The sequence below is a fragment of the Rhinopithecus roxellana genome, chromosome 4 (assembly GCF_007565055.1).
Source record: "Rhinopithecus roxellana isolate Shanxi Qingling chromosome 4, ASM756505v1, whole genome shotgun sequence".
Classification (NCBI taxonomy): Eukaryota; Metazoa; Chordata; class Mammalia; order Primates; family Cercopithecidae; genus Rhinopithecus; species Rhinopithecus roxellana.
In genome coordinates, this window is record NC_044552.1 from 35,399,835 (window position 1) to 35,426,320 (window position 26,486).

A 26,486-nucleotide genomic window follows, 5' to 3' on the forward strand; every position below is an offset into this window, starting at 1 on the left:
GAGCTCCCCCCGCCCCCCCGTGAACCAGCCCGTAGGTGCAGGGGCCGAAGGCCGGCCCAGTGGACCCAGCCGCCTGAAGGGGAGCCACGGCCTCAGAAAACCTCTGCCCGCCCCCGCGGAAAACCGCTGTGGGGAAGTCTGAAGGCCTTTTTATTTTTATTTTTTTTTCAACTTGAGAAACTTTTGCCTCAGGGTTTTGGGGCTCTGTTACCTGGTGGCTGGAGGGAGGATACTGGGGCTCTGCTCTTGGTACCTGGACAGCTTGTTGGCTCCCGTGGTGCCCTTTCAATCTGAGACTCTCAGAAAACTGAGTTGGGGGAGTCACTCACACTCTAGTCAGTGAGGCAAAGTGGCAAGGGGAAGAGGTGGCTTTGTGGTTGCCCCGTCCCAGCCTCCACACCCAGGGCCAGGGTGAGAGCTGAATCACTCCTGCGGGACCCTCAGGACCCACTTTATCCTGGCTCCAGCCTTGCTACTAAGTTTGGGAGACCATGGTAACCTTCTCTCTTGGCACTAAGGGCTGGGCGCCTGGGTGGGGTTTTCTGTCCTTCTCCCTGTCCTGGGCAGGTTTCCCAGGAGTTACGGAGTTGGGGAACCCTGAGCCCTGGGGAGAGAAAGACCTGACCCCAGTGCTGGAGAACACCAGGGCCAGAGCACTTGCAACGGGTACCACTTACAAAGGAACCTGCTCCTGTCCCTTTCCGTGTAGGGACCCTCCTCACACCTGGACACCCCCAGCCCCCTTCCTCTGCCTTTAGAGCCAAAACCTTCCTTTCTGGCTGTAGGCAGGTAGGTCCCTTCTTGCCAGGAATGTGCATATCCTGCCGGGCCCCTACCCCAAACATACCTCTTCCTTGGGGGGAGGGAAGTAGAGGGACTGGGAGAGGAAGTCTTGCTTTTGATTCAGTAATTCCCCCAAATGTTTGCTGAGCCCCTACTCTGCCTGGGCAGGTCCCAGGCTGAGTACTGGGGTACCCAAGCAGTGAAGGCTGGAGTCTGCTCTCTGGATCTCAGATTGTTGGGGTAGGAGAGACAGGTAAGATGTCACATCGGGGAGAGAAGGATGGGAACAGGGTGTCTGTTTCAGAGGAGAGGTGTGAGGTGCAAGGGGAGGGAAGGGTCGTCTCCCCAGGAAGCCCTCCCTGCATCTTAACCCTTCCTACCCCACTGCCTTGGCGGTTTTGTGTGTCTCTAGCCACAGTGCAAGCCCCCCAGTCCCATCCTAAGCAGACACAATGTCTTTACTTTTTGAATAGCCTAAACTGTGTGAAATAATAATTTCTTTCATCCAAGAAACTCCTTACAGTTTCCCTTCTTGCAGATCTTACCACGCTCCAGCTTCCCCAGACCAAGGCAGGGCAGGTACTATTTTTGACAGGACTCTGAGGCTCCGTTGGCTGGAATGGCCTCCTCAGATTTGGTTCCAGAACTCTGGAACCCAGAGCAAGGAACTGAGGCCTCCCCAGGGCAGAACATGTGTCAGAGTAGAAAAGGCTTTGGGACTTGGCAGTAGAGATGGGACTCTGGGGAACTTAATTAAGCTCTTCGAACCTCAATTTTCTTATATTGTAAAGTAGGTCAATAATACCCGCCTTAGAGATTCCATTTGGGAGTCGAATGAGAAAGCAGATGTCAAGTACCTAGCATGGTGCTGGGCACATGGTAGTACTGATCAAGGGATGACTTTTATTAATAATTTGCTAGCACTGCCAGGCCACACGTTGGTTGAATATGGAAATACTGAAGTATTAATCTTCATTTTATGGGTTGGGAAAATGAAGTCCAGAGAGAAGAGGCAACTTGTCCAAGGTTACACGGCTACATGGTAGCAGAGCTGGAACTAAAATACGGGGTCCTCGACTCCCAGTACAACCAGTAGGGCTTGAGCCTATGCTGTAGTGAAGGGAGAAAGGAAGGGATGGGAGGAGCTGCCACTCCTCCCCCTCTTCCACAAGCTTGGCCTAGGCCGCCTGCCTTCTAGTGTGAAGGCCGTCTTTCTCTTTTCCCTTTAAGCGGGGAGGAGGACTGTAGGTTCAGAATCTGGTGTTTCCACCTGCACACAACCCTGGAGCATTCCCCATTCCCCAGGCACTCCTGAGGTTCTTGTGAGAGACACATAAATGGGAGAGAGAATTCCCCAGAACGCGAGGAGGAAAAATGACTGATAACCCCTCTCTTCAGAAAGGGAGATTTTTAGGGTTTGGAAACCCTAGCCTACACGTCCTTATGGAAGATTTTGGCAGCAAGTCTCAGACCAGTGTGGGAGCTATCACTGAATGGATCATCTCAAAGAAGCAAAAGGAAACTCCCCTTGAGCCTGAAAGTTATTGGCTCCCTTCAGCGTTGCCTCCCAGGATTCTCTGTGGAAATACACACCTTCAGCCCACTGCCAGTTCCACCAAGCCGGGATCACAGCAGGAACCCTCTTTCCTCCAAATTCTGCCACTTCGGATGCTATGATCTTGTGAGATGTTGCTCCTGGGCCCTTGCAGAGCCTGGACGCAGGGCACACCTGCCTGAGCTAGAAAACAAGAGCTCCTGGCACAAAAGGTACACATCTGGACAGGGCTGCAGGTGTTGGGCCGTGGAGTCAGTGTTGCTGTGGTGTGTCGCCTGGGCTGGGCAGGCCTGGGCCTGGTGAATGCCCTCCTTACCTTGATCCTGGTCCCAGGATCCCTCCTGAGACCAGGGTCTTTTCCCGACTGTCCCTCTGGCACAGCCCTGCACCTTCCTTTCCCGTCTGGACGGTAGCCATACAACCGCCTGTGCCCTGAATCCCAGCTGCTCTGCCCACCTCCCTGGGCCCCATCCTCTGGCCAACTGGAGCCTCCACAGCCAGGCCTGATGGTGGGTGGAGCCAGTTGATAGTGCAAGATAGAGGTAAATGGTGTTTCCTTTCCTGCTGCAGTTCTGATGGTCTGTGACCCACGCTACCATGTAAATGGAAAGTGGGGCGACATGGGGGGTTTTTCTCAGACCAACAGTATGTAGAATAGAGACCATCAGGCATTTGTTAAGGTAGGCAGGACTGGTGGGAGCAGAAGTTAACTAGCAGGAAAGGGGTGGCAAAATGCTGGCGACTTGAAGGCAAGGTGGCTTAGGGAATGGAGCCAGGGACTCGGTAGTTGTATCCATCTTACGAACACTGTGGAGAACACTGTGGAGCGCCTACTGTGCGCTGGAGGCCAGGGTGGTGAAGGGCACAGCGCGAGGGACCCAGAGAAGGGGTGACTCGCGTGCAACTTGGAAAATCAGAAATGGAGCAAGGGGTGGAGCACAGATCTGTGGGCACTGGCCACCTGAGCCGGCGTGGGTCCTGAAACCCCCAGCTGAGACAGGACATGTGTGCCGCCCAGAGGGCCCTTAGGAGGGCCTCCCTGTGTGAAATGAAACCGGGTGGTGGGGGGGCAGAGGGTGGGAGGTTGAGGTGGTTTCCGTTCTCATCTCCTCAGCGGGGCTTCCTTGGATTCCGTTCCCGGCTGGCTTTACTTTTCTAGGAGAACATTTCTGTGGAGACTCAGGCCTAAAGAAGTTGCTCCAAAAGAGGGTGGCGGTGTACTTCCTCCTTTCCTTCGGGGTTCCCCTGCAGGTGCGCATCCACATCCTGGAAGGAAGGGGTGCACTGGGGCAAGTTTTGGGGAGATACGAAACGTCAGGATTTGTGGGAGACCCAGCGAGGAGCTGTAGCTGTGAGTACTTGGAGCAAAGCGCCAGGCTTTTTGAGGCTGCGTCTCTGGATGGGAGCTGGAGAAGCTGGTCAGGCCATGCAGAGGGTGTAGAGTTGGTCCACTGAGAGAATCCCTCCTTCAGGAAGCCTCTGAGCTTGCTTTCCCAGACAGCCAGAGCTACCTGTTCCCCCTCCCCAGCTGAGCACTTGCTTTGGATTGTTCCCCCAGTGAGCTTTTACCTTTTTAACTGAGCGCATCAGTTCCGGTTGCTGGAAGCTTCTGCATATCTGAGACCTGAGCACAGTGATGTAACACAAGGGGTTTTCGGCACTCACCAGACACAGAGAAAATAACTGCAGCTGGGCCAGCTCCAGCCGGCAGCTGGGGATCCGGAAACACTGGAAGAGGGGATGGACGGCTCAGGCAGCATGGCAGTTTTTAGCCACAGAGAGGGCTGCCCACCCATTGTGGTCAGAGATGATTTCGTGGGTCTGGGCCTAAATGGTCTGGACCCACACGGGTACATTGTGAGGGACCCTCGTAAGCCCACTGCTGCCGACTTCCTGACTCACTCTTCGGCCTTAGGCATGACCTGTCTTCTCTCTGGGCCTCAGTTTTCCTAACTGTACAGTGGGTGAAGAGGGTGCCTGCAGACCCACGTCCTCGGGCTCACCATCCTGAAGCTGTGGGTTGGAAGCCAGGCAAGAAGAGACCTGAAGGTCTCAGTGCACACCCTCTTTGTTCCAAGGGCGTCGGGAGCCTACTGCTTCCATGGGTCCTTCCTGAAAGGGGTGCTATGGAGCTCGGGGCAGGGGACACTATGACCCTTGCAAGTCTCCTCCTTCCCAATTAGGCAGTGGAGCCTGATTAAGAGGGGTGCTGCCTGCCCCCTCCCGCCGGATCCCCATCGACGAGATTTCCCTTCATCAGAATCTCACATCCTCCAGAAATTAATTTGATGCCTCATGTTATCAATTAATTGAATCTCGTTGGGAGAGAGCTCCGAGAGGCGAGGCGGGCTTCAGCTTGGCCCTTGTGCGCCGCCGTCCCCCCTCCCCCTCACACCAGGGCAGCTTTCCCTTCCCCCATTCCTTTTCTTCCGCCTTTCTTTTAATTGCACTTATTTTCTAAAATAAAACCATTGCTCTGCTCCTCTTTGCCCAGTTTGGCTTGGATGGATATCCATGGGCTGGGTACTGGCTGGGATTTGCCCTTTCTGGGGTGGGGGCAGGAGGACTTCCCCTCCCCTGGACCCTGTCTGATCTCTCCTTAAGTAAACAGAATCTCGCCCTTTGGGAATTTGGCCGAGATCCTGTGGGCTCCAGGGGCTACTGGTGAGAAACTTAGAGAGCAGGACTAGGGGAGGGAGGAAGAGCTGGGAACAGACTCCACCCTAGTTGGGGACAGGGGAGGTATAGAAGGACCAAGCGAGGGACTTTTAACCCTCAGGATTTTGTCATTCAGAAGCTGTTGCCCCTGCCAGAGCTGATCCATTAAATGCAGGGCAGAGGGCACAGGTGTGTGGTACCTCCAAGCCTCCCAACAGTCAGGTCAGGTATCTGCAGGAACAAGCCCTCAGCATTTTCAAGGACACTTGGAAGCCTTTGGTCTGCCCCCTGCATGGAAGATGGGGGAAGAAAGTTCTAATAGGACATCCCTATTAGGAAACCTGGGAGGGCTTTGTGGCAGGTAGAGCTAGGTAGTCACCAGGCCCTGACTGAGGAACTGTGTTTTGCAATTTCACATACCTCCTTGTTCTTATCCCCACAACAACCCTGAAAGATTCTCCAGGCAGTGGTAATTATCACTCTCATTTGGTAGGTGAAGGACCTGGGCCCAGAGAGGTTGCCCTGAGTCACAGTTAACTGGAACTTGCCTTTCTGAAATGCTGGCCATAAGGGCTGAGGTCACAAATGAACTAACTTCATCCCTGCTGAGTTTTATTGACCCATACACAGTTCATTACAATGGTAAATTTCACATAAATATCCCCACTTCAGCTCCTTTTGAAAAACCCAAGCCCTGTCAACACTGAGCCTGCATCTCTGTGTGGAAAGGATGGACTGGGATTGAGTGGCAGCTGCCTCCTTGTGCCCTCCTCACCTGGCCTCCTAAGTGACCAGCCTAGCCCCGAGGGCATTTTGGTTAGCAGTTTTGACATGGAGATTCACCTGTCCCCAGTGTTCCTCAAGGAAAATCTAGTGGGGGACAGTGTCTGAAAGACTCTTCAGGGTCTGGCCAGGCACGGTGGCTCACGCCTGTAATCCCAGCACTTTGGGAAGCTGAGGCAGGTGAATCACCTGAGATCAGTGGTTCAAGACCATCCTGGCCAACATGGCAAAACCCCGTCTCTACTAAAAATACAAAAGTTAGCCAGGCGTGGTGGCAGGCACCTGTAGTCCCAGCTACTCAGGAGGCTGAGGCAGGAGAATTGCTTGAACCCGGGAGGCGGAGGTTGCAGTGAGCCTAGATTATGCCACTGCACTTCAGCCTGGGCCACAGAGTGAGACTGTCTCCAAAAAAAAAAAAGACTCTGCAGGGTCTGTACAAGAAGTGTACAAGAAGAGCTCAGAGAGGACCTATAAGGACACTGTGACCCAAATCTTACTCCCACGCAGCTACTTAATAACTGATGGTGGGATGGGCGCAGTGGCTTATGCCTATAATCCCAGCACTTGGGAGGCCAAAGTGGGAGGATCGCTCAAGCTCAGGAGTTTGAGACCAGCCTGGGCAATATGGTGAAATTCCCTTTCTACAAAAAATACAAATTTAGGATGTAGTGGCATGTGACTATAGTCCCAGCTACTCGGGAGGCTGAGACGAGAGATTCACTTAAGCCAAAGAGGCAGAGGTTGCAGTGAGTGAGCCGAGATCGTGCCACTGCACTCCAGTCTGAGCTACACAGAGTGAGACCTTGTCTCAAAAAAAAAAGAAGTGATGGTGGTGGGTGTTTCTTTTTCCCTTCTTTCTACCATAGAGGTTAGGTCTTTTTACCATAAGGCCTTGTGTCTCCGGGGGCCTGTTTCAAGATGAAACCAGCCCATCCCTGACAGGGTGAGCCCCTCTATGATAAAGTCATCACTTGCCCCCTACATCTGGGGAAATGAAGGGAGGGGCCAAGGCATGTCTGGGGCAGGCTGGGCAGAACAGCCAGAGGCCCAGAAATGGCCGTACTCAGTGGTTTGTCCCAGGCCCACTAGAGCCCCTCCTGTGCCCACAGGAAACCCTGGTGCCAAAGGCACTCCCCGAACCAGGCTCCAGATGGCCATTCAGGCCCTGGGCGAGTTGCCCCTACCCCTTAACCAGCAGGCCCCCCACGTAAGACGTCACTATTTAATTAGCCGTCTCTGATTAACCAAACTTGGCATTCGGCTCCTCTTGCCCTCATCTTTCCCAGCTCCGAATCAATGGCTTTGATATGCTAATTAGGGAGTAATTTAATTTCAAAAGGCCGCAATTAACAAGGGTGTTGTGGACATGCTGTAGTTAAGCGGAGTAATCTAATTTGCATTAGTAACAAGCAGGGACTAATTAGAAGCTTAATTAGACACTTAGATGGCTCTTATGTTTACTTTCTTAATGAGATGGAGTGGGATCTTTGGTTCTCTTTCTTTTTTTCCCCCTTTATTGTTAATTCTTTTTTTTTTGGTCTGTGTAGTAGGAAGGGGTATTGAGGGAGGCCACCTTGCCAGGGCCTGTGGGAGCGTTTCAGGGCTGGAGCCAGTAAAAGGTGAGGTGGAGGGTGGTGGTAGGGGTGAGGGAAGGCTTGGATTCCAGAGTGACTCGGGGAGTTAGGAAGCAGAGAGGAGCACTGGTTTAGGAGTCAGAAGAGTCACCTGGTTTCAGTTTGGCTCAGCCACTTAGCAGTCAGGTAACCTTGTCAAGTCTTTGGCATCTTTGAAGTGTGGTTCCATCCTCTGTCAAAATGAGCGCAAAATTGCATGGGGGAAGAGAGGAGGGAGAGGCTGTAGAAAAGCACTCTTGGGAACTCTGTGAATCGAATGGTTTTTTTTGTTTTGTTTTGTTTTGAAATGGAGTCTCTCTCTGTTGCCCAGGATGGAGTGCAATGTCGCCGTCTGCCACTGCCCAGGATGGAGTGCAGTGGCACTCACTGCAAGCTCCACCTCCTGGGTTCACACCATTCTCCCACCTGCCACCACACCCGGCTAATTTTTTGTATTTTTAGTAGAGATGGGGTTTCACCATGTTAGCCAGGATGGTCTCGATCTCCTGACCTCGTGATCTGCTCGCCTCAGCCTCCCAAAGTGCTGGGATTATAGGCGTGAGCCACCGCGCCTGGCAGTCGAATGGTTTTTAACGGTAAAATATATTCACAGATTGTGTGCTGAGGCCTTGCTGCATCATGGCTCAGCTCAGAAGCCACCTCCTACAGAAAGCCTTTCCGGAGCACCCCTTACTCCCTCCAGGCTCCATGGTTCCCAGTGTCTAACATAATATTTGTAAAGCTGTGTGTGTTGTGTAAGATGGAAGTTCTCAATCCTGGCTGCACTGGGAATTTAGAATGCTTGGAAAGCTTTTTAAAAAAATCCACGCCTGGGTCCAATTCCCTGAAGAGTGCGATTTAATTGACTTAGGGTGGGCCATAGGTATGGGTTGGTTGGTTTGTTTTTTTAAAGCTCCCCAGATGATTCTGATGTTTAGAAGGAAAGCTTACCTGCCCATTAGTCTCTCCTCTCTCCATTTCAAGCCCTGCAAAAGCAAGGTCTCCGTTTTACTCACCTCCATTTGCCCCAACCTCAGTGCCCACTGTGCTCAGTATCAGCTGCAGGTGAAGGCTCCCTGCCCCACTCTGACCTTAGGGAACTCACCCAGACTTGACAGGGCCTATAGTGTTGAGTTGCGAATGCCTTATTCAGGCTCTGAGAATCTCTTGGAGAAGGAGCTGAGGAGAATTGAGGGAAATCGCTAAAGAGGTTAGGGCCCAAGAGTCTTATGAGATGTGGCTGCCTTGCTAAAGGAGAATTGGACAAAATTGGTATGAATTTTATGGGTATCAATTTGGGAATGAATATATCAAGAACCTTAAAAATATGCAGTTCCACCTTCTAAACATGTATCCTAGGCAAATAGTCAAAAATGTAGAGTATCCTGTTCCCATAAAGGTGTTTACTGCAGAGTCATAGTAAAACATAGCTAACAGCCTAGATGTCCAATTCTAGGGGATTGGCTCAATACATTCTGGAACATGCGGCCCAGTCAAGCAACTGTGTGACCATTAGAAACTTGCTTAAGATATTTGATGTCATGTGGAAATGCTTATGATAGTAAGTGGTGAGTGGAAAAAGAAGAAAATTCAAACCATGTACAGATTATGACCCCAATTTCACTTTTTTGATGTTTATATGCCAAAAGAGAGTGAGAGTGGATTGACTGGAAAGGCTGTATATCCCAAAGGGCTAGATCTCTGTGGGGTAGGATTATGAGTACTCTATTTTTTTTTTTTCCTTTTTTCCAAAATTTTCTACCAGGATGTCTCTTACTTTTAGGATTCAGAAACAAAGTTAGTTGGAACTTGGGAGAGGACCTGGAACAGACAGCACAGGATGGCAGCTTCACCTTCCAAATCAAAGGCTTTGTTGGAGGCTTTCAGATAGGAATGTCTTTGCCCTGCCACTTGTATTGAGCTCTTCTGAGCACCAAAGTGTGCTGAGAGGCCTTGAATGGTCCCTAGAGTTGAGGTAGGTGGCTTCTAGGATATCACAGTCATTTAGGGAGACTCCCAGGCCAGGAACTCAGACAGAGGTAGGGGTACAGAGGGAAGCCCAGGGTGCCTGCCTCTGACCCACACAATGAGGAATGCCAAAGGAGGGCAGGGGCTTGGAGAGGGATTAAGCCTACTCTGGAACTCACAGAGTCCCATGTGCTTGGGGAGAGAAACTGCTGGCATGATCAGGGAGCCAAGCAGTGCATGACTCACATCACCCAGCTCTGGCTTCAGGACCTATTTTGGAGCTATAGCCACATTCTAACCCATGAGTCTTGCCTCACTTTCTTCAAGTGCTGACCCAAGGGCTGGGAGAGCGGGGTGGGATCAATTTTTAAACCATAGCCCACTCAGAGGTAGGTTGTAGCAGGACTTTCTGGACTCCCATAATTATAGTAACTACCCTTCTCTAAATGTCTTCCTCATGCAGTGTGTCTTATTTGATACCAATGCAACCCTGGAAGGAAAGTGTATTGGCATTAACCTTGCATTATAGATAAGGAAACCAAGGCTTAGACTGGTGACCTCAGTCCAGAATGTCACAAAGGTAATAAGCCAGGAAGGGTTAGCAGGTCATCTGGCAAATGAGTGGTTGGCTAAGTAAGCCAGAAGCCCCAAGTGGCCACTGCCCTGGAGCCCTCCCCTTACCTGGAGCCTGAAGCCAGAAGCCATTGGGCCTCTGGGGCCAGGGCTGAATGGGGGAAGCTAGTCCCTGGGACTTTGGATTGGGAAGCATCCTGCAGTTACTTGTAGGGCCAGGGCTCATTGCTCTGAAAAGCCCTCTGTTTTATATCTCTTGACACAAGTAAGATATAGCAGGATAGCTAGAAAGAAACAAAGAGAGAAAGAAGGAACTAGAAGACATCCTTGTGCTCTGGTATCCACATGTGTGTCTTTTTATATAATCTAGAAATGTATGTATTTCAAAGACTTTTAGTTCTGGAAAACTCTGAAACTGATGACCCTTCTTTTGTAAAATAAAGGCCTTTGCATATGTTTGCCCTGCATTCATTGTATACTTTGCTTGGCCAATACCTACTCAGCCTTCATATCTAAGCATAAATGCCCTTTCCTGGAAAAAGGAGACTTTCCCTGCCCCTCTCCGCTTATGTTAGATCCCCATTTATTTCCTGTACCCACACTTGACAGAATGTATCTGACTTAGTAGGCTTCTCCATTTACTTGTGTCTTTAGTTAACATTTGTACCCTCTTCATGGGAATATAAGCTCCACAAGAGCAAGGCCTGTGTCCTGCTCTGCTGAAGTCTGCATACGCAGAGCCTGGCACACTGTAGGTATTTAAACATTGGTCGTACCAATGAATGGATGAAGGGTCATTGCTGGTGAAACATGCTCCTGGCCAACCACTGGAGGAGAGAGAAGCATGATTTTGTTCATGGCTAAAGCCCCACTGGTTTTTAGAAAACTTGTTTTGAGGAAAAACAAGTGCCAGCTTTATCTAGAAAAAAAGAGAAGGGGCTAGGACCTCCGGTATTACCAGTTGCCCTTGCTGAGTCCTTTACCTACAGCTCTCAGAGCATCTAAGGACACTGCTGCACTGCCTCGTTCAGTAGGGCCCACATTTCACTTTCCCTTAGGTAGATCCCCAGCGCTTCACTTAATGGGGCCCTAAATGCATGTTGAATGATTGAATGGCTTTTGCAGATATATCATCTAGTTTTGCCCATCAGGAAACTCAGAACTAAAGTTAGTGTTCATCATTGGAGCCCCACTGCCTGGGACAACCACCATCAGCATCACCTGGGAACTTCTTAGAGATACAGATTCCCAGGCCCACTCCAGACCTATTGGGTTAGAAACTTCTACTGGGGCCCAGTAACCTGTGTTTTAACAAGCTCTCCAAGGTGATTCTGATGCACTCAGGTCTGCAACCCCCTGATTTAACGTTGTGGTCCATCATTCTCACCTTCTACTCCGTGCTATTGTATTTTAAGAAATCTTACCTCTTATTGCAGTCTGCTTCCTAATCTTTGTTGGAATTATAAATTATAAAATAGATGGCTACATCTAGTCCAGTTCTCCCCACTATACAGAGGAGAAAAGAGGAGAATCAACTTGCTCCAAGTCACTCATTAGGCCAGGTGCAGCAGCTCAGGTCTGTAATCCCAGCACTTTGGGAGACTGAGGAGGGAGGATCATTTGAGCCCAGGAGTTGGAGACCAGCCTGGGCAACAAAGTGAGACTCCCCCCCTCCCCTTTAAAAACACAAGTCACTCAGTAGTAAATTGGTGTTAGAGCTGGGGCTAGACACCAACTTCCAGGGTCAGGCTGTCAGCTGGTTCGCGTCCTGCTATCTCCCAGACTAGATTATAGGTTTCCCGAGAACTGGAAACAATACCTTATTTAAATTCCAACTGCCACCATTGCTCTGGGTACGGGCCCCCTGTGGTCATTCCCCATCCGTATATCCCTTAAGAACTGGGGCTGCATCTCCACTCCAGCTGCGCGTGCACGTGTGCTCCAGGCAGGACGCGCGCCCGGGAGCGCGCTGGGGGCTGCCCCGCCCCTCTCTCCCTCCCCCACGGGTAAACTCCGGGCATCCATCAGTCTGTTAATTGCACTAATTAGAGATCGCAGAGGTGTTAATTGGAAAACCCTGGTATTGTGCCTGTTTGGGGAAGAAAACGTCAATAAAAATTAATTGATGAGTTGGCAGGGCGGGCGGCGCGGGTTCGCGGCGAGGCGCAGGGTGTCATGGCAAATGTTACGGCTCAGATTAAGCGATTGTTAATTAAAAAGCGACGGTAATTAATACTCGCTATGCCATATGGGCCCGCGAAAAGGCACAAAAGGTTTCTCCGCATGTGGGGCTCCCCGTCTCTTTTCTCCTTCCCCAAAAGCACCCCAGCCCATGGGTCCCCGCTTTGGCCCCAAGGTAGGTGGAACTCATCACTTCCAGCCAGGGAGGGGACGGGGCCGTCTCCGGCGAGTTCCAAGGGCGTCCCTTGTTGCGCACTCACCCGCCCAGGTTCTTTGACGAGCCAGGAGCCTCCTGGGGAAGTGGGAGCCCCCAGCGGCCCGCAGACTCCCCCAGACCGGAAGAGGCAGCCGCGGCTTTGACCCAGCTTCCTTCCGAGGGCATCTGCAGGAGCTTCCAGGCCTGACATAGGCTCCGAGGTTCCCTGGCTCCCCCTCGGGGAACGCTGAGGGTTGGGCGACTAGGTCCTGCCTAAGTGCAGGACCTGAGCCTCAGACAAATCCTGGACCTGGCAAAATAACTCGGCCTCCAGTGCTATCTCCATTTGCTCCCAACATGTGGTAGGAGAGGGGTATGGGAAGTCTGGGGTGGGGGATAAGAGCCCAGTATTAGCAAACCTTAGACCCCTGGCCAACCACCCTACCTTATTGTATGGAGGCAGAAGGAGCACCCCAGTGACTTGCCCAAGGTCACACAGCTGAGCCTAGAAACCAGATGGTCTAATTCTCAGAGTCTCTGCCTTTCTGTTCCGCAGGTGTTCAGCTGCTCCTTGCTGAGGACCTTGGTGGCTGGGGGAGGAGCATGGATTGGGAGGATAGGGGTGTGTGGAGAAGAAAGGAGGACCTCTTGGAGCTTGCTCCTTGGTACCAGAGGAAGTAGCTCAGGTCTACACTGGGTGGAGTCCACTGTGAAAGGGACCGGGCTGTGACTCCAGCAGACCGTCAGTGCCTCCAGTATTCACTGAAATACTGTGTTTTCATGTCCACATGCCAGGCTGAGGGTGAGAAGAGACCTTCAAGACCACCTATTCATATAGAGATGGGAAATAGAGGCTCAGAGAAAGGGGAAGGCAGAGGAATCTCCATGGTGTGTGGCTGAGCCCAGGCCCCTGCCTGCTCCCCTAGCCAGGGCTCAGGCTCCTGTGGACACTGACTTCTTCTCCACACCCCACACCCTTGTAGTTACAAGGGACTGATAATCAAGGCCTCCCGCCATCACCTTACCCCATCCTGTCTCTAGCTGACTGGGTCCCAGGCACCCAGAGCCTGCTCCCCCACAGTGCAGGGAGCACCCTGGTGCTGTCACGGCACCCTGTGGAGACATGGGCAGGAGACATGCGGCTGCTGGTGTGCTCATCCTTGGAGAGCAGTTATCCCAGGGCAGAGGTGAGAATTCGGAAAGCACCTGGGTGTGCCTGTCTTGCAGGTTTCGGGGGTATGTTGGTAGGTGGGCGGGAGCATGGAAAGAGGCCTATAGGTGTGTGTCAGTGGGGTAAAGACCCTGGAGGGGACAGAGCATGCCACATGGGAATTAATGCAGTTCATACACCCTGCGGAAATGACTTTTCAAATGCATATAATCTCAAGCATGCAAATGAGAGGCTTGCTTCACCCTGTTTAATATGAATGATCAGCCCCTGAATAGCTATTATTATACACCACATTGCAGCAATTATGTTGTTCACTGGGTGTCGCTCTATACCCCGCCGCCCCACCCCCCCCCCCCGCCCCCCCCCCCACCCAGAAGAAGAAAAGAAAGAAGTACCTCTGTCTGCAACCTCCTCCTTCCTTTTTTCTCTTTTTCCAAACTTACTGTCTGATCTGCAACTTTATGGTATTCCTTGAGTGTTAGAAGGGGGCCACTCTCCCTAACCCCAGGGAAGTAACTGCCAGATTCTCTTTCCTTTCTCCTTTGCATGCATACACACCCCTGAGGCTCTGGTCTTTGTCCCCTGGGGCCCAGGAGTTCTCAGATCTCAGAGAAGCTAGACTTGGAATCAGAGCGGGCAGCTGCTTTCCACCACCAGCAGAGCCAGGGTTGGGGGAGAGGCCCCCCTCCCTGCTGTCTCCCCATCCCCCTCATGTAACTGAGGCTCAGCCCCAAATGGGGGAAGGTGCTCCTGGCTGGGTGGTTTCAGGGGAGGGTGATGGAGCCCTGTGCTGTGGCAAGTGGAGGATGGTGCCCACCCCATCCATCATTTCACCGCCACTAGCCCTCAGGCTGACGTGGCCATTAAGGCCTGAGACTGAGTGCTCAATCTCTTCCGAACCATCACTCCCATCCTGCCCTTACTCCAGCCCAGCTCCTCTCAGAACTTAGGAGTGGAGCAGCAGCTGGGTTGGGGGAAGAGCAAGCCCTTGGAAACATACAGAGAAATTCACAAATACGGGGCACCCAGGAGGCCACTCAGGCTCACTGGGACAGTGACACCCAGAGTCACAGATGAAGAGGGGCCACAGGAACAGGGATGTGGCTTCTGTGGGCCCCTTGCAGTTCTCTGTCTCCTCGCCACTCTGCATCCAGCCTGGATGAAAGCTGAGCAAATGGCTTGGTAGAGTGAGGGAGAAGAGTTCTTCTGGAGTGAAAGGAGAGAATTTGGGAGTGGGAGGAAATGCTTTGGGGAGCTGCTGCCTTGGGGGAAGGAACTAGAGAAATCACAGTCCAGTCTCTTACTGCAGTTTCTCATTGTTACCTACAAGGCCCTCATCTGTCAGTTGAGTCAGGGAGACCATGAGAGATCAAAAGAGATCAAATCGGGAGGAAAGAAACTGGCTGGCTTCCATGGGCCTTGCTAAATGCTCATGTGGCTTCTATCCCTTGATGATCTCTGTGCAATCTGGACCAAGTTCTTGACCTCTTTGGGTCTCAATGTCCTCACCCTTACAATTAGGGTGGGTGGAAAAGGCGCTGATCAATATTGGGGGCTTGCTCTGTCAGGTGCCGTGTGCATGTTTTATTTGCCCCTCAAAAGACTTGGAGGTCGGGATGAAATATACTTGGCTCTCTTTATCCGCAGGTTCCACATCTGTGGATTCAATCCACCACAGATGGAAAATACTGTGCAGTATTTGCAGTATGCAGGACCCACAGATAGGGAGGGCCAACTTTTGTATCCACAGGTCCTGCAGGACAAACTGGGAGGCTTGAGCATCTGGAGATTGTGGTATCCACAGGGATCCTGGAACCAATCTCCCGTAGGTGCCAAGAAACATTGTCCTACCACAGACAAGGAATCTGAGGGCTGGGGAGTTTAAGATGGATCAAAAATCAGTAGTAGATACCAACCATGGTCTGACCTGTTTGACTGAAATCCATGTTCTTCTCAAGGGACTGTGACTCGGGGGTAGTTGGGGAGCCCCCAGAATTTGAGAACAGCTTTTCATACTAAAGGTATCAGGTGCAGTGATTCATGCCTATAATCCCAGCACTTTCGGAGGCTGAGGCAGGTGGATCAGTTGAGGCCAGGAATTCGAGACCAGCCTGGCCAACATCTCTACTAAAATTAGTCAGGCATGGTGTTGCATGCCTATAGTCCCAGCTACTCGGGAGGCTGAGGCAGGACAATTGCTTGAACCCGGGAGGCGGAGGTTCTAGGGAGCCGAGATTGTGCCACTGCACTCCAGCCCGGGTGACAGAGCGAGACTGTGTCTCAAAAAGATAAAATAAAATGAATACATTAATTAATTAAATTAAATTTGAAAAGCTGTTGTAACCTCTGTGAGTTATAAGCAGCAGCTCAGGTCTCCTCCTCCTCCTCACTGCCCTGACCATCCCAAACACCTACCCTCTCTTTCTGGGGGGATGTTTCAGCCACTCCTTGAGAGGCATTTCTGGGGTCAGGGGATCCAGACCTTGACTCTTTGCCTTGGGTACGTAACCTAACTCTCTGGACCTTCAGTTTTTCCATCTGTAAAATTGGCATGATAACTCTCTCCCATAGTTCTCATGAGGAGAAATCATGGTTCCTATGGAGAGTGAGTTAACCTTACTGAGTGTCTACTTTTGACCAGGTGCTAGGCTGAGGGCTTTAAAATGGAAGATGGAAAGTGGAACCAGGTCTTCCTTCATTGCACACCTCCATGCCCAAGACCAGTGTCTGGCTCCCAGTAGGTGCTGGGCAAGTGGCAGCCTTTTTAATAAAAGAATAATTGTTGCTTTGGACCTTCTGTGGCCTGGGGAGGGTCGTTTGCCCTGGGATGGGAGCAAACACAAAGTCCATTTCAGGTGGGGGTAGGAAGGCAGTAGTCTAGTGGGTTCCTAGTGAATAACTTGATTTTGCTTTGTTGGTGTAGGTTTAAGACCCAGACGGGGGCTGGGCGCTGTGGCTTATGCCTATAATCTCAGCATTTTGGGAGGCTGAGGCAGGCAGATCACCTGAGGTCAGGAGTTCGAGACCAGCCTGGCCAACATGGTGAAACCCCTTCTCTACTAAAAATACACACACAAAAATTTAGCTGGGCATGGTGGCAGGCGCCTGTAATCCCAGCTACTCAGGAGGCTGAGGTAGAAGAATCACTCAAACTCGGGAGGCGGAGGCTGCAGTGAGCCAAGATCGCACCACTGTGCTCCAGCCTGGGCAACAGAGCGAGACTCTGTCTCAAAACAACAAAAAACCTTAAAAAGCCCTTCTTCATGTCATTATTATAAACAGTGCAAAACCTCAACTGAGGCAAAAAATCCCCACCCAGAGGGGCAGTGCAAGGGCTTTATCTCCTCCCTTCCCCACCCCAGCATGAGGTCTCCTAGAAGTCAAAAAAACGTGGGGGATGTCGAGCCGCCCCTCACCTGGGGGGACTTCCAGAGGGGCCACACTCCATCAGGCATCCCAGGAGCAGCCTCTGGGAAGTTGAGAAGGAGTAGATGCCCAACTGCTCTTGTGGCGATGGTTGTGTTTTTGGGGGTCAGCAGTCACTGCCCTTTCAGCCTTCAGCCTCAGCCTCTCCCCCGGGTCTCTCTTCCTCCTCCAGGTACCACTAGAGCGACATGATGGTGGAATCTGCCTCGGAGACAATCAGGTCGGCTCCATCTGGTCAGAATGGTGTGGGCAGCCTCTCTGGGCAAACCGATGGCAGCAGTGGTGGGGCCACAGGGACAACTGCAAGTGGCACGGGCAGGGACATGACCACAGGTGCAGACAGCAATGGTGAGATGAGCCCCGCGGAGCTGCTGCACTTTCAGCAGCAACAGGTAGGAGCTGATGTGCCTTGGGGTATCTGGGAGTGGGAGAGGGGGTACTAGGCTGCATTCCACTTCATCCTGGCTGCTGGAGCACCACTCCCTGCCAGGCAGCCTCACTTTACCATCCTTAAGACAGTCCAGCACCCAAGGACTCCCTGTCCACCCACCCATTCTGGTGGCCACCTTGAGCCTGGGCTACCACAGCGTTTTCAAGAGAGAGAAGTGGGACTCAAAGGTCTGAGATCATGAAGCTTAAAACTGTCCCAGAAATGCCAATAAGAAGAGACAGACACACACCTGGGCAGCAGGCTTGAGATTGGCATGTTGGATTGGTGGGCACTCTACTCTTTACCTGCACACTGGCTAGGAAACTAGCCAAATGAACAGGGATAAGAGGTTGCTGTGCACACAGGGGGATCTTCACATTATTTCTGTTGCAAAATATTATCTGCCTGAGTCAGCCTGGGCCTCCATTTCAAGCAGTGAAGAGAGGCCCAGGCAGCTGGGTAAAGGCCAAGAGAGGTAGGCAAAGACAGGCCTCCATTTTTAGGGCTTAAACTGGGAACCTCTGTCTGTGTCTTCTATTTCCTCTTCCACCCCAAAGTGCAGAGTTCAGGAGTTTAAAACCAACCTCTCTGAGGATCTAGAGACACTAGGATGGGTCTAGATCTGGTTGGGTGATGACAGAGCAGGGGCCTCATGTCCTGGTCCCACCTGGGGGAAAAAGGAGAGTCATGCTCAACAAGTTGAGGAGAACCTGCCCAGCCAGCGCTGGCCTTGGCATTCTCTTTCTCTGATTTGACTCTGCTCCTGGAATCACTGCTGGTGGTGCTGGCCCTTGGGGTGTGGGGGTCTGCTAGGAACAGGGAGAAGCAGGGCTCTGCGTGTACCTCCCTGCTCAGTACCCCACTACTGCCTCATGCGTGTACACATGTATGTAACACAATGCCCTCATGTGCCCCTCCATGGCCCTGCTGTCTCTCCCAAGTTCACCCTGGGACTCTGTCCTCCTTCTCCCACAGCCCAACTTCATAATCCCTAAGGGGCCTTTTCCCATCATATTCCTTGGAGCCAGAAGTCAGACTGGAAGCAACACCATCAGAAGCCTGACTCCCCTGCATGGAGCTGGTCAGCCAGCGCTAAAGCAGGAATTGAAGAAACTTGATTTAAGTCCCAGCCAGCCCCTTAACCAGTGGCATGACCTTGACCAAGTCATGAGCCTACCTGAGCCCTGGCCTCCTTGGCACCTAAAGTACAGAGTTGTTGGGATCAGATGCAATTTGGGTGTGCAGCACGTGCAGCTCACTTGTTGATGTGGATGTGAACAGAACAGAGGACTTCAAAAATCACTTTCTCTTGCCAGCAGTGGAGGCTAGAGCAGGGAAAGGCCTGACTCCCTTCCCCAGGGAGATAGTCTTCCGGAGTTCGCTGGCATCTCCCAAGCCTTCCTAAGCAGGTTCCCTGGGGAAGAGACCCACAGAGTCTGTGCCGTCTGCTGGAGACAGAAGGTTAAAGGGCAAAATCCTACCCTTTACCAACATAATAGCAAAACACACCCCATCAGAAATCTCCAACACCACCCATTTTGTATGGCCAGCTCTTCCCTCTGTGTGACTGTGCAGACAGAGTTATGAAAAATTTTAAATGCGGTAGGGGTTGGGGAGTACTGAAACTGGAAAGTTTCTTTTAAAAAATTACTGAAAGTGAAGAGCGAACACAGTTCTCTGGATAACTGGGGAAATGTTTGGGGTGGGGAAAGACAGAACTGTCTGTACTGATCAGGTTTCTTGGTTCTGCGTTGCACATGAGCCATGTTTTCCCATCTATATTCCACGTTCCAGTTATTCCTGTTTGTTTTGGGGAATATCCCACAGTCCTGGAAAATCCTATATCTGTTTCACAAATAAACTGGGGTGGGGAGTTGGAGGCAGGCAGAGGGCTGTTTTATCCATTTGGGCTCACTATGGGCAGAGCGCCCAGGGCCAGGGAACATATTTGAGACTTAAAAAAGGTTTTCTTGGCTCCAAACTATGAAAAGAACCTTACAAAATTAAAATTATAAGATTTTCAATTAAAATGAAATAGTCCATGGGCTATTCCTCTACCCTGAATGTGTGAACGAGGCTTTTGGGGGAGTTTCAAGGGTAACATTTTCTGGTCCCCAACAACAAATGTTCTACTTGGAGGATAAACAAGTTTGGGAAAGAGAGCCTGGCCCTTTGGGTTCCTGCTCCTTCTCAACCCCATCCTGAAAGGACTTAGAGGACAAACCAATGCCTTTCGTCTCTTTGGTGCTTTGGGGCCTTCATGTGTGCTGTGTCGTCTCACCATCCCTGCAAGGTGGATATTATTATTCCCATTGCACAGATGAGAGCCAGAGGTAGGCACTGACGTGTCAAGATGGCACAATAAAGGTTGCATAGACCTCACTCTCCCAGTTCCTAGTTCAGGGCTCAACACACCTGCCCCTTTACTGGTTCTCCATCACACAGTCGCCGTGGAAAATGGAGGCAGCGAGGCCTTGAGCATAGTGGGTGCTAAGGAAATGTCTGTTGATGAGTCAATGAGAGCATTTCATTTCCAACCTGAAAGGGTTCTGTGATAGAGAAGCAATGCTGCCCACTGGTCCTAAGTAGCCACTCTAACGCCATCTGCAAACTCGATAGGAAGTGGGGTGGGAGAGGCTCTGCGGACCACACGCTGATCCCATTCTCCTCATACCATCCGTGGCCCTCCAAGCCCCTCTGTCTTTGTCTGTCTGTCTGTTGGTCCTTGTCCCTCTGCTCTCAGTAAACAAGCCCTGGAAATGCAATTCTGGCCTTTGGGAGTAATGAGTTGACAGAGAGGAGAGAGATAAACAAGGCGAGTCAGAAGTCAGGCCTATGACAGGACTTTAGGCTGAAACAAACAGTGCTGAAGAGGGTGGCTACGTCACTTTGGAACAAGAGCAGGCGCTTGTTTCCATGCAACGAGCAGGCTGGGAGCTTGTTTAAACAGAGGCTGGGGGGTGACCTGGCTTGGCTGCCAGGCCAGGTCTGACTAGAGGGAGAGGGTCCTTAGCTGGCTGCCCCATTTCAGCCCTCGAGGCCACAGCTTCCACCTCCCTCATCCCAGCCCAATCATTGGTGAGTGACAGAGCCATACCACCTCCACGCTGTCCTTGGAGCTTTCACCAAGTCTGCAGTCTTATGCCCTATGAGGACTCTGTCTACCCTGAGGAGAAGGTGCAGGAAGTACAGTAGACTCTGGAGCAGTCAGTCAAGCTGCAAACACACCTTCAGCCTTATTTTGCACTGGGCATCATGCTGGGCAGCTGGCATTGCTGATCCCCAGCTGCCCTTAAAGAATACCCTAGACTGTAGACACACCCGCGGCCCATCCGTCCCTTCCCTCACCAAGGCAAATGCTTCTACCACAGTGCCCCTTCCTGCATTTTTACCCTATGGGGTGGCTCTTTTCTTTGAAAGTTGCCCTTGTGTTTTATCCTAATCTGATTTCATTTGTATGAAAATGTTCTCAGTGTGGGGGTTTTCTCAGGCACCCCACAAATACCCTTAGGACACTCTCTGATAGGGGCCATGGAGCCTAGGAGAAGTGTGTGCCAGATTTTGGGAGGGGAGGTCTTGGGGGCTGGTCTGGGTGCGCTGGCCAAGTTGGGGCCAGGAGGGCCAAGCTGATGGGGTGGGGGCAGGCAGAGCCACTGGCGGTGGTGCTGAGGCCATGCCGAAAGGCGTCCTGGGCCTCTGGAGCGCGCACTCCCATTGTCCATGGGTTGTGGGGGTGACAGGTCAGCAAGGGTCACGGGAGGGTTGCCTAGAGTCTGGGAACTCCCACCACAGTTGCCGTGGCAACTGGGCCAAATCCCACCCCGTTCACATCCTGTGAGGAGATTCAAAAGGGTTGGGGGGGTTCTGCACATTAATGGGCTTTTAACTCACCCCCCTTCAAAGAAAGGGGGGGATGTCAGGCAGTTGGGGGAAGGGAGAAGAAGAATGGGAGAGGCTTTTCTTTCCTTTTCCTCCCCCATCTGGCCCTCCTCTGTCCAAGCTACTTAGAGGGATGACAGCGGGGGAAGGGGAAGATTCAGAGGGTGAATTTACCCCCACCCCCAACACACACACATACACACACAGAGTCAACAGTTGTCTTTCGTCTGCAGGTCCGGGGCCCATTTCTCTTCAGGACTGCTGCCTGTGTGCCCCAGATTCTACTGTTTCCTGTCTGGTCCCAGACCTTCTGCATTCTCCTTTTTCTTCTGGAGAATGAGCCCCTCCTGTGGAGGAGCCATGGCATGGAAGGAGAGTTGGGGCCTGCACTCACCAGAGGGGAGGCTTAGGGACATCACACCAGTTCATACCAGCTGCTGGGGAACACTCAGAAACTGCCCTTTTCTCCTTGGCCTGGACACAGTGAGAGGAGGGCAGGTGGGAGGTGGGAGAAGCTGGGCCAGGAGAGGGCCTTAACCATCCCCCTTGTTGTACCGCTCCCAAGTCCTTGAGAGCCGAAGACCGCCCTGTTTCCTATGTTGGAAAATTCCCCTAGGAAGGAGTAGTGCTAGGAGGGCAGAGGGCGGGACTGGATCCTGTAGGAGGGATCTGCAGACCCCTGCTTTCCTGGGACTAAAAGGAGCCAGCCCACTCTACCACCAGCAGGAGAGCCCCCAGCTTCCCTCCTAATATGGAATTCTGAAATCCCTCTTCTTCCCTCCCTCACCTCCCCTTCATGGCAGAATTCTTGTCCCTGCTGATGAGAACTGGGGATACAGAGGAGAATTTGGGGAAGGGAGGTAAATGTTCCTTCTGAGAAGGGATTTATCTTGAGGATTGAAGTGGAGAAGGCTGCATCCTAGGGTCACTTCTTCAGAGCAGAACTTGGCCTGGTACCCTCAGTGGGAGAACTGGCTTTTCCCCTGGGGTAGCACCTTTATTCTGAGAAGGCCCACTAGGAATCTCAGGACGAGAACTGCATCCCCCCTCACTATTGCCCCCATTCCAACCCTACATTGCAGAAGTGGCTAGAGTGAAGTGGCTCAGAACCCAGACCTCAGCACAGACCCATTTCCAGAGAACTCCACAGATACTGGTGGGAGGGATGTATGTCTGGTAGCCATCTCCAAATGCCACCAAGAATGGGGAAGGTGATCACGGGAACTTCTGCATCACCGCCACTTGGCCACCCACCACCACCTTGGTGATTTCACCTCCTTGCTGGAGGTCAGAGGGTTCCTTCCAGGCACTGAGGACTCCAGCTGTCCTTCACATAACACCCTGCAGAGCTGGTTTTGGCTACAGGAGCTGGATGAGCCCTGGGCTGCATCATCGCTAGAAGCAGGCGAAGGCCGGGCACTGCTGGTGCGAAGCCTGCCTGAGTTTGAGAGCAGTGGTGCAGGGAATGAAGAGAATGAAGGAGCCCTTTGAAGGATCGCAGTTCCTCATCCACGCTGTTGAGTTCAGCTGTAAATTCTCATCTCTCTGAGGCCAGAGACTAGTTCCTTGTAGAGAGGAGGCATTTTCAAGGCACTTGGTGGGGAAGGGGTCCTGAAACTGGGGCTGTATGCCCAGGATGTGAGTTGTCTCCCACCCACGTGGGCCTGTCTGTGTCTGTGCATTGCTGGTTTTCATTTTAATGGTTCTAATTTGAGAATGTGCCGATGTCATTTTTACGAGGTTGGTGTAAAAAAAATTTACAGCCTTTTCCAAAAAGCTTTTTTTTTTTTCCAAGGGAAAAAGGTGCGGAATAACTTCGGGGGTTTTATGGTCTCCTCTCCCCACCTTCCTTGTCCCCCTTCTCTGTGTAATTTCATTTTTATGTCTCTTTGCTGGAGGTTACAAAGCCTGGCTGGTCAAGAACTTTCCTCCCCCCAGGTCAGTTCCCTCAGTGGTCAGGGCCACTCATCTCTAACTCCTCCTCCTTGTACCCCTTTCTTCCATCCTCTGGTCCCTGAGGAGTTGCATTTTGAGGGGTAGATGAAGAGGTATTCCTTCTTTACTTTGAATCAGTGAGTACTTATTGGCATCCATTGTTTACCAGCAGTAAGTATCTACCCTGAAAGACAATATCATTTCGTACTCAAAATCCTTCAGCGATTTGTCAAGTATAGGATGAAATAAAAAATCATTGTCCCTGTGTAATCTGGCCCCTGCACACCTCTGGGACTTCCTCTCTTGGCCACACTGGCTTTTCAATTCATAATGCACTCAGCTTTTCCCACGGCACGGCCCTTGCACCATCTGTTCCCTCCACCTCAGATACTCTCCCTTGGAAGAGTGCCTCCTCCTGATGCTGTGTCTCCTCAGAGAGGCCTTCCCTGGCCACACACCCTAGAGCCAGCCAGCCAGCCAGGCTTTGCAGGACACTCACCACCAGCTCAGAGTTTGCACGTCTGTCTGTGTAGTGTCTGTCTCGGCCCATTAGAATGTGAGCCCCGTTAAAGCAAAGACGCTGAGTCCCCAGTACTAAGGACACTGTGAGTGCCCTGTGGGGCTTGATAACCACTCATTAAATTGTTGCTAAATTAATAGTCATGCTGTGGCTCTGGAGGTAAAGGTAATAGGCATTCCTAGGGATGCTTTTCTGGCTTGGAATGGGGTAAGGTGGGCCAGCACCCTCAAATACCCTTCTAGTCCCTTCTTTTCCTGAATCCAGCCAGTTTCCAGTGAAAATTAATTATGGAGACAATTTAGATAAGACTGAATCCCAGTTTTGCCAAAACCAGCCAGAGGCAGACAAAGGAAGTTTGGAGTTTTTTTTGGCTGCCCCTCACCACAATCCAAATTAAACCAGAATTTGCTAGTACCTCCTCCATCCTGCCCAGCCAGCGCTTGGTGTCTCTTCCCTGTGCAGAGCCCAGTTTCAGGTCTGGTACATTCAGGTTCTGCTTTTGCCACTGTGTCCCGTTGGACAAATCATTGCCCATCTCTGGATCTCTATTTCTTCATCTATCAGTGAACTAGAAAATACCTATTTTTTGACCCACTAAATTGATACTACGACCCACTGCTGGACCATGAGCAGCAATTTGAAAAATACTGTACTAGATACCCTCTAATACTTGCAGCTCTCCAGGGCTGTGGCCCGTGCTCTTCAACTGCTCATTCTCAACAGTCCTTCAAGCTCGTTTCCCTGATTATCACGTCCCTGCCCTCCCGCACACACAGATAATAAGTCTGGCACCCCAACACAGATCTGGGATCCTCCAGCCTGCTCAAAGGACTGGTAAATAGCTCTGCACCTGGCTTCCTGAGAGAGAATGACCCCTTTCCCACCCCTCCCACCAACCCCGAATTCCCAGAACCAGAAATGGGAGTGTGGTCCCATCCTGGAGGAGAGAGAGAGACCCCACAGCACCAAGACTTGTTTTTCTATTCATAGCAGCTCCCTGTTGCCCTCAGAGCTACAGCTTCATTCTCCACCATCCCAACCGCCCTCCCTGGATGCCATCCGTTATAAGCCATTTGTTCCTAATTGCGGAGATCCTGCTAATGACTTCTGAATGGGGGATGGGGGGAGGAGAGTTCAGCTTCATTAGCGAGACTGAGTTCTTAAGCTTGAGGGGGGATGGGGGCTGGGCTAGAAGAGGGTTTGGTTAGCAAGGCCTTCCGGGTGGCACCAGGCAAATGACCAGGAGCTGCTGGTGAAAGATCAATCATAATAGTGTTCGTCCAGGACCTACTGGGTGCCTGAGAGTGTGCTGAGTACTCCATGTACACAGTCCCACGTGTTCTTCCCAGGAACCCCATGAAGAAAGTATGGGGTTGTTCCAGTTTTGCAGAGGAAGAAATGGAGGCCCAAAGAGATGGTGACTTGCCCAAGGTTACCCAGTATATGGTGGAGCCAGAACTTGGATCCAGATCTCTCTTGAAGTCCATGCATGAATGGACAGTATGCCTCCCTTAGAGGGAAACTGGACATCATCCCCAAACCACAGAGCTGAGCATTTGGTTTTCAGTCCAAGGGGTAGAAGGAGGAAAAATATGAGGTTTGAGAGGCCAGATAGCTCCCAGTTTTCCACTCTGCCTAAGCCCCCTCTTCCTCCCTCCCCTAGGTTTTCCATAATGGCTTCTTCCTGGTATGGGTATCTGAACACCTTTCTCACCCAGGGCTGTGTTTGGATATCTCTTGTCCGTAGGGAAGGGAAACTGAGCCCACTTTTCCCCTGGAGTTTCCTTTCTTGGTCTTCTTCCTCTACCTCCACCATCTTCACTTCCCCTTCTCACTGGAGGGCTAAACACATGCAGATTAGGGAGAAGGCAGATTTGAAGGCCTCACTGGACTGTGCATGGGATCATGGAGACCCCTCAGTGGGGTGAACCCTGAGCAGTCAGAGGTGTTTGGACTCCCACTTCCTAGCTGTGGAACCTCAGGCCTCAGTTTCCTTGTCGGTAAATTAGGGACATCAATACCTGCTCCACCTCGCTCAGTGTTGTGAAGCTTCAGTTAAATGTTTGAAAAAGTGCTTTGAAAACTGCAAGGCAAATGCTAGTTGCTAAGCTTAGTGTCAGCCTGTGCCAGCCTCCCATATTCAGCCTAGACTAAAATGAATTTCGTGAGTGGGTATCGCATGTCTGCTCTGTGCTGGTGGTTGACGATGGGGGTTCACAGCTATATTTGACAACATCTGTGCTTTCAAGGAGGCCCCAGTCTGGTTGGCATATTCAAAGAAAGTGGGGCTGGGGATCTGCCAGAGTTAGAGTTAGGACCCATTATTTCCCACATCTCTCGGAGGTGGGCAGTCCAGTGGTCTCCAGGCCCCAGTGCCAGCAGGCAGTGTGAACACATCTAGTGCAGCAGCGTGGTAGATGTGACCCTCCTCGTTCGCCATGTGAACTCGCCCTTCAGATGGCGGGACTCCAGTTAGTGTTGCAGCCACCTCTGGGAAGCCTTCCCAGACTTCCCCAGGTAGAAGAAAGCCTTCTCTGAGCCCTGGCACCCACCCCCACCCCCACTTCAGGCTAACTAATTCCTAGTTCCTTATTCTTTTTTTTTTTTTTTTTTTTTTTTTTTTTGAGACGAAGTCTCACTCTGTTGTCGCCCAGGCTGGAGTGCAGTGGCGCCATCTCGGCTCACTGCAAGCTCCACCTCCTGGTTCACGCCATTCTCCTGCCTCAGCCTCCTTGAGTAGCTGGGACTACAGGCTCCCACCAGCATGCCTGGCTAATTTTTTGTATTTTTAGTAGGGATGGGGTTTCACCATGTT

At 51.6% G+C, this 26,486-nt stretch overlaps 1 protein-coding gene across 7 annotated transcripts in view; it reads left to right on the plus strand.

Annotated features, from left to right (window-relative positions):
• The window catches only part of FOXP4 (forkhead box P4), a 54,500-nt gene that overhangs the window by 2,310 nt on the left and 25,704 nt on the right, over window positions 1-26,486 (plus strand). For 5 of the 7 annotated variants that reach the window (XM_010369634.2, XM_010369635.2, XM_030929010.1 and 2 more), the window contains exon 2: window positions 17,080-17,299. The exons of 1 other annotated variant lie outside the window; for it this stretch is intronic. In XM_010369634.2, coding sequence (XP_010367936.2) covers window positions 17,096-17,299 — 204 coding nt within the window. In that variant the 5' untranslated portion in view covers window positions 17,080-17,095. Of the gene's footprint in view, window positions 1-2,068; window positions 2,551-17,079; window positions 17,300-26,486 lie in introns of those variants that run through there. One more of the 7 variants, XM_030929009.1, reaches the window with a different exon arrangement.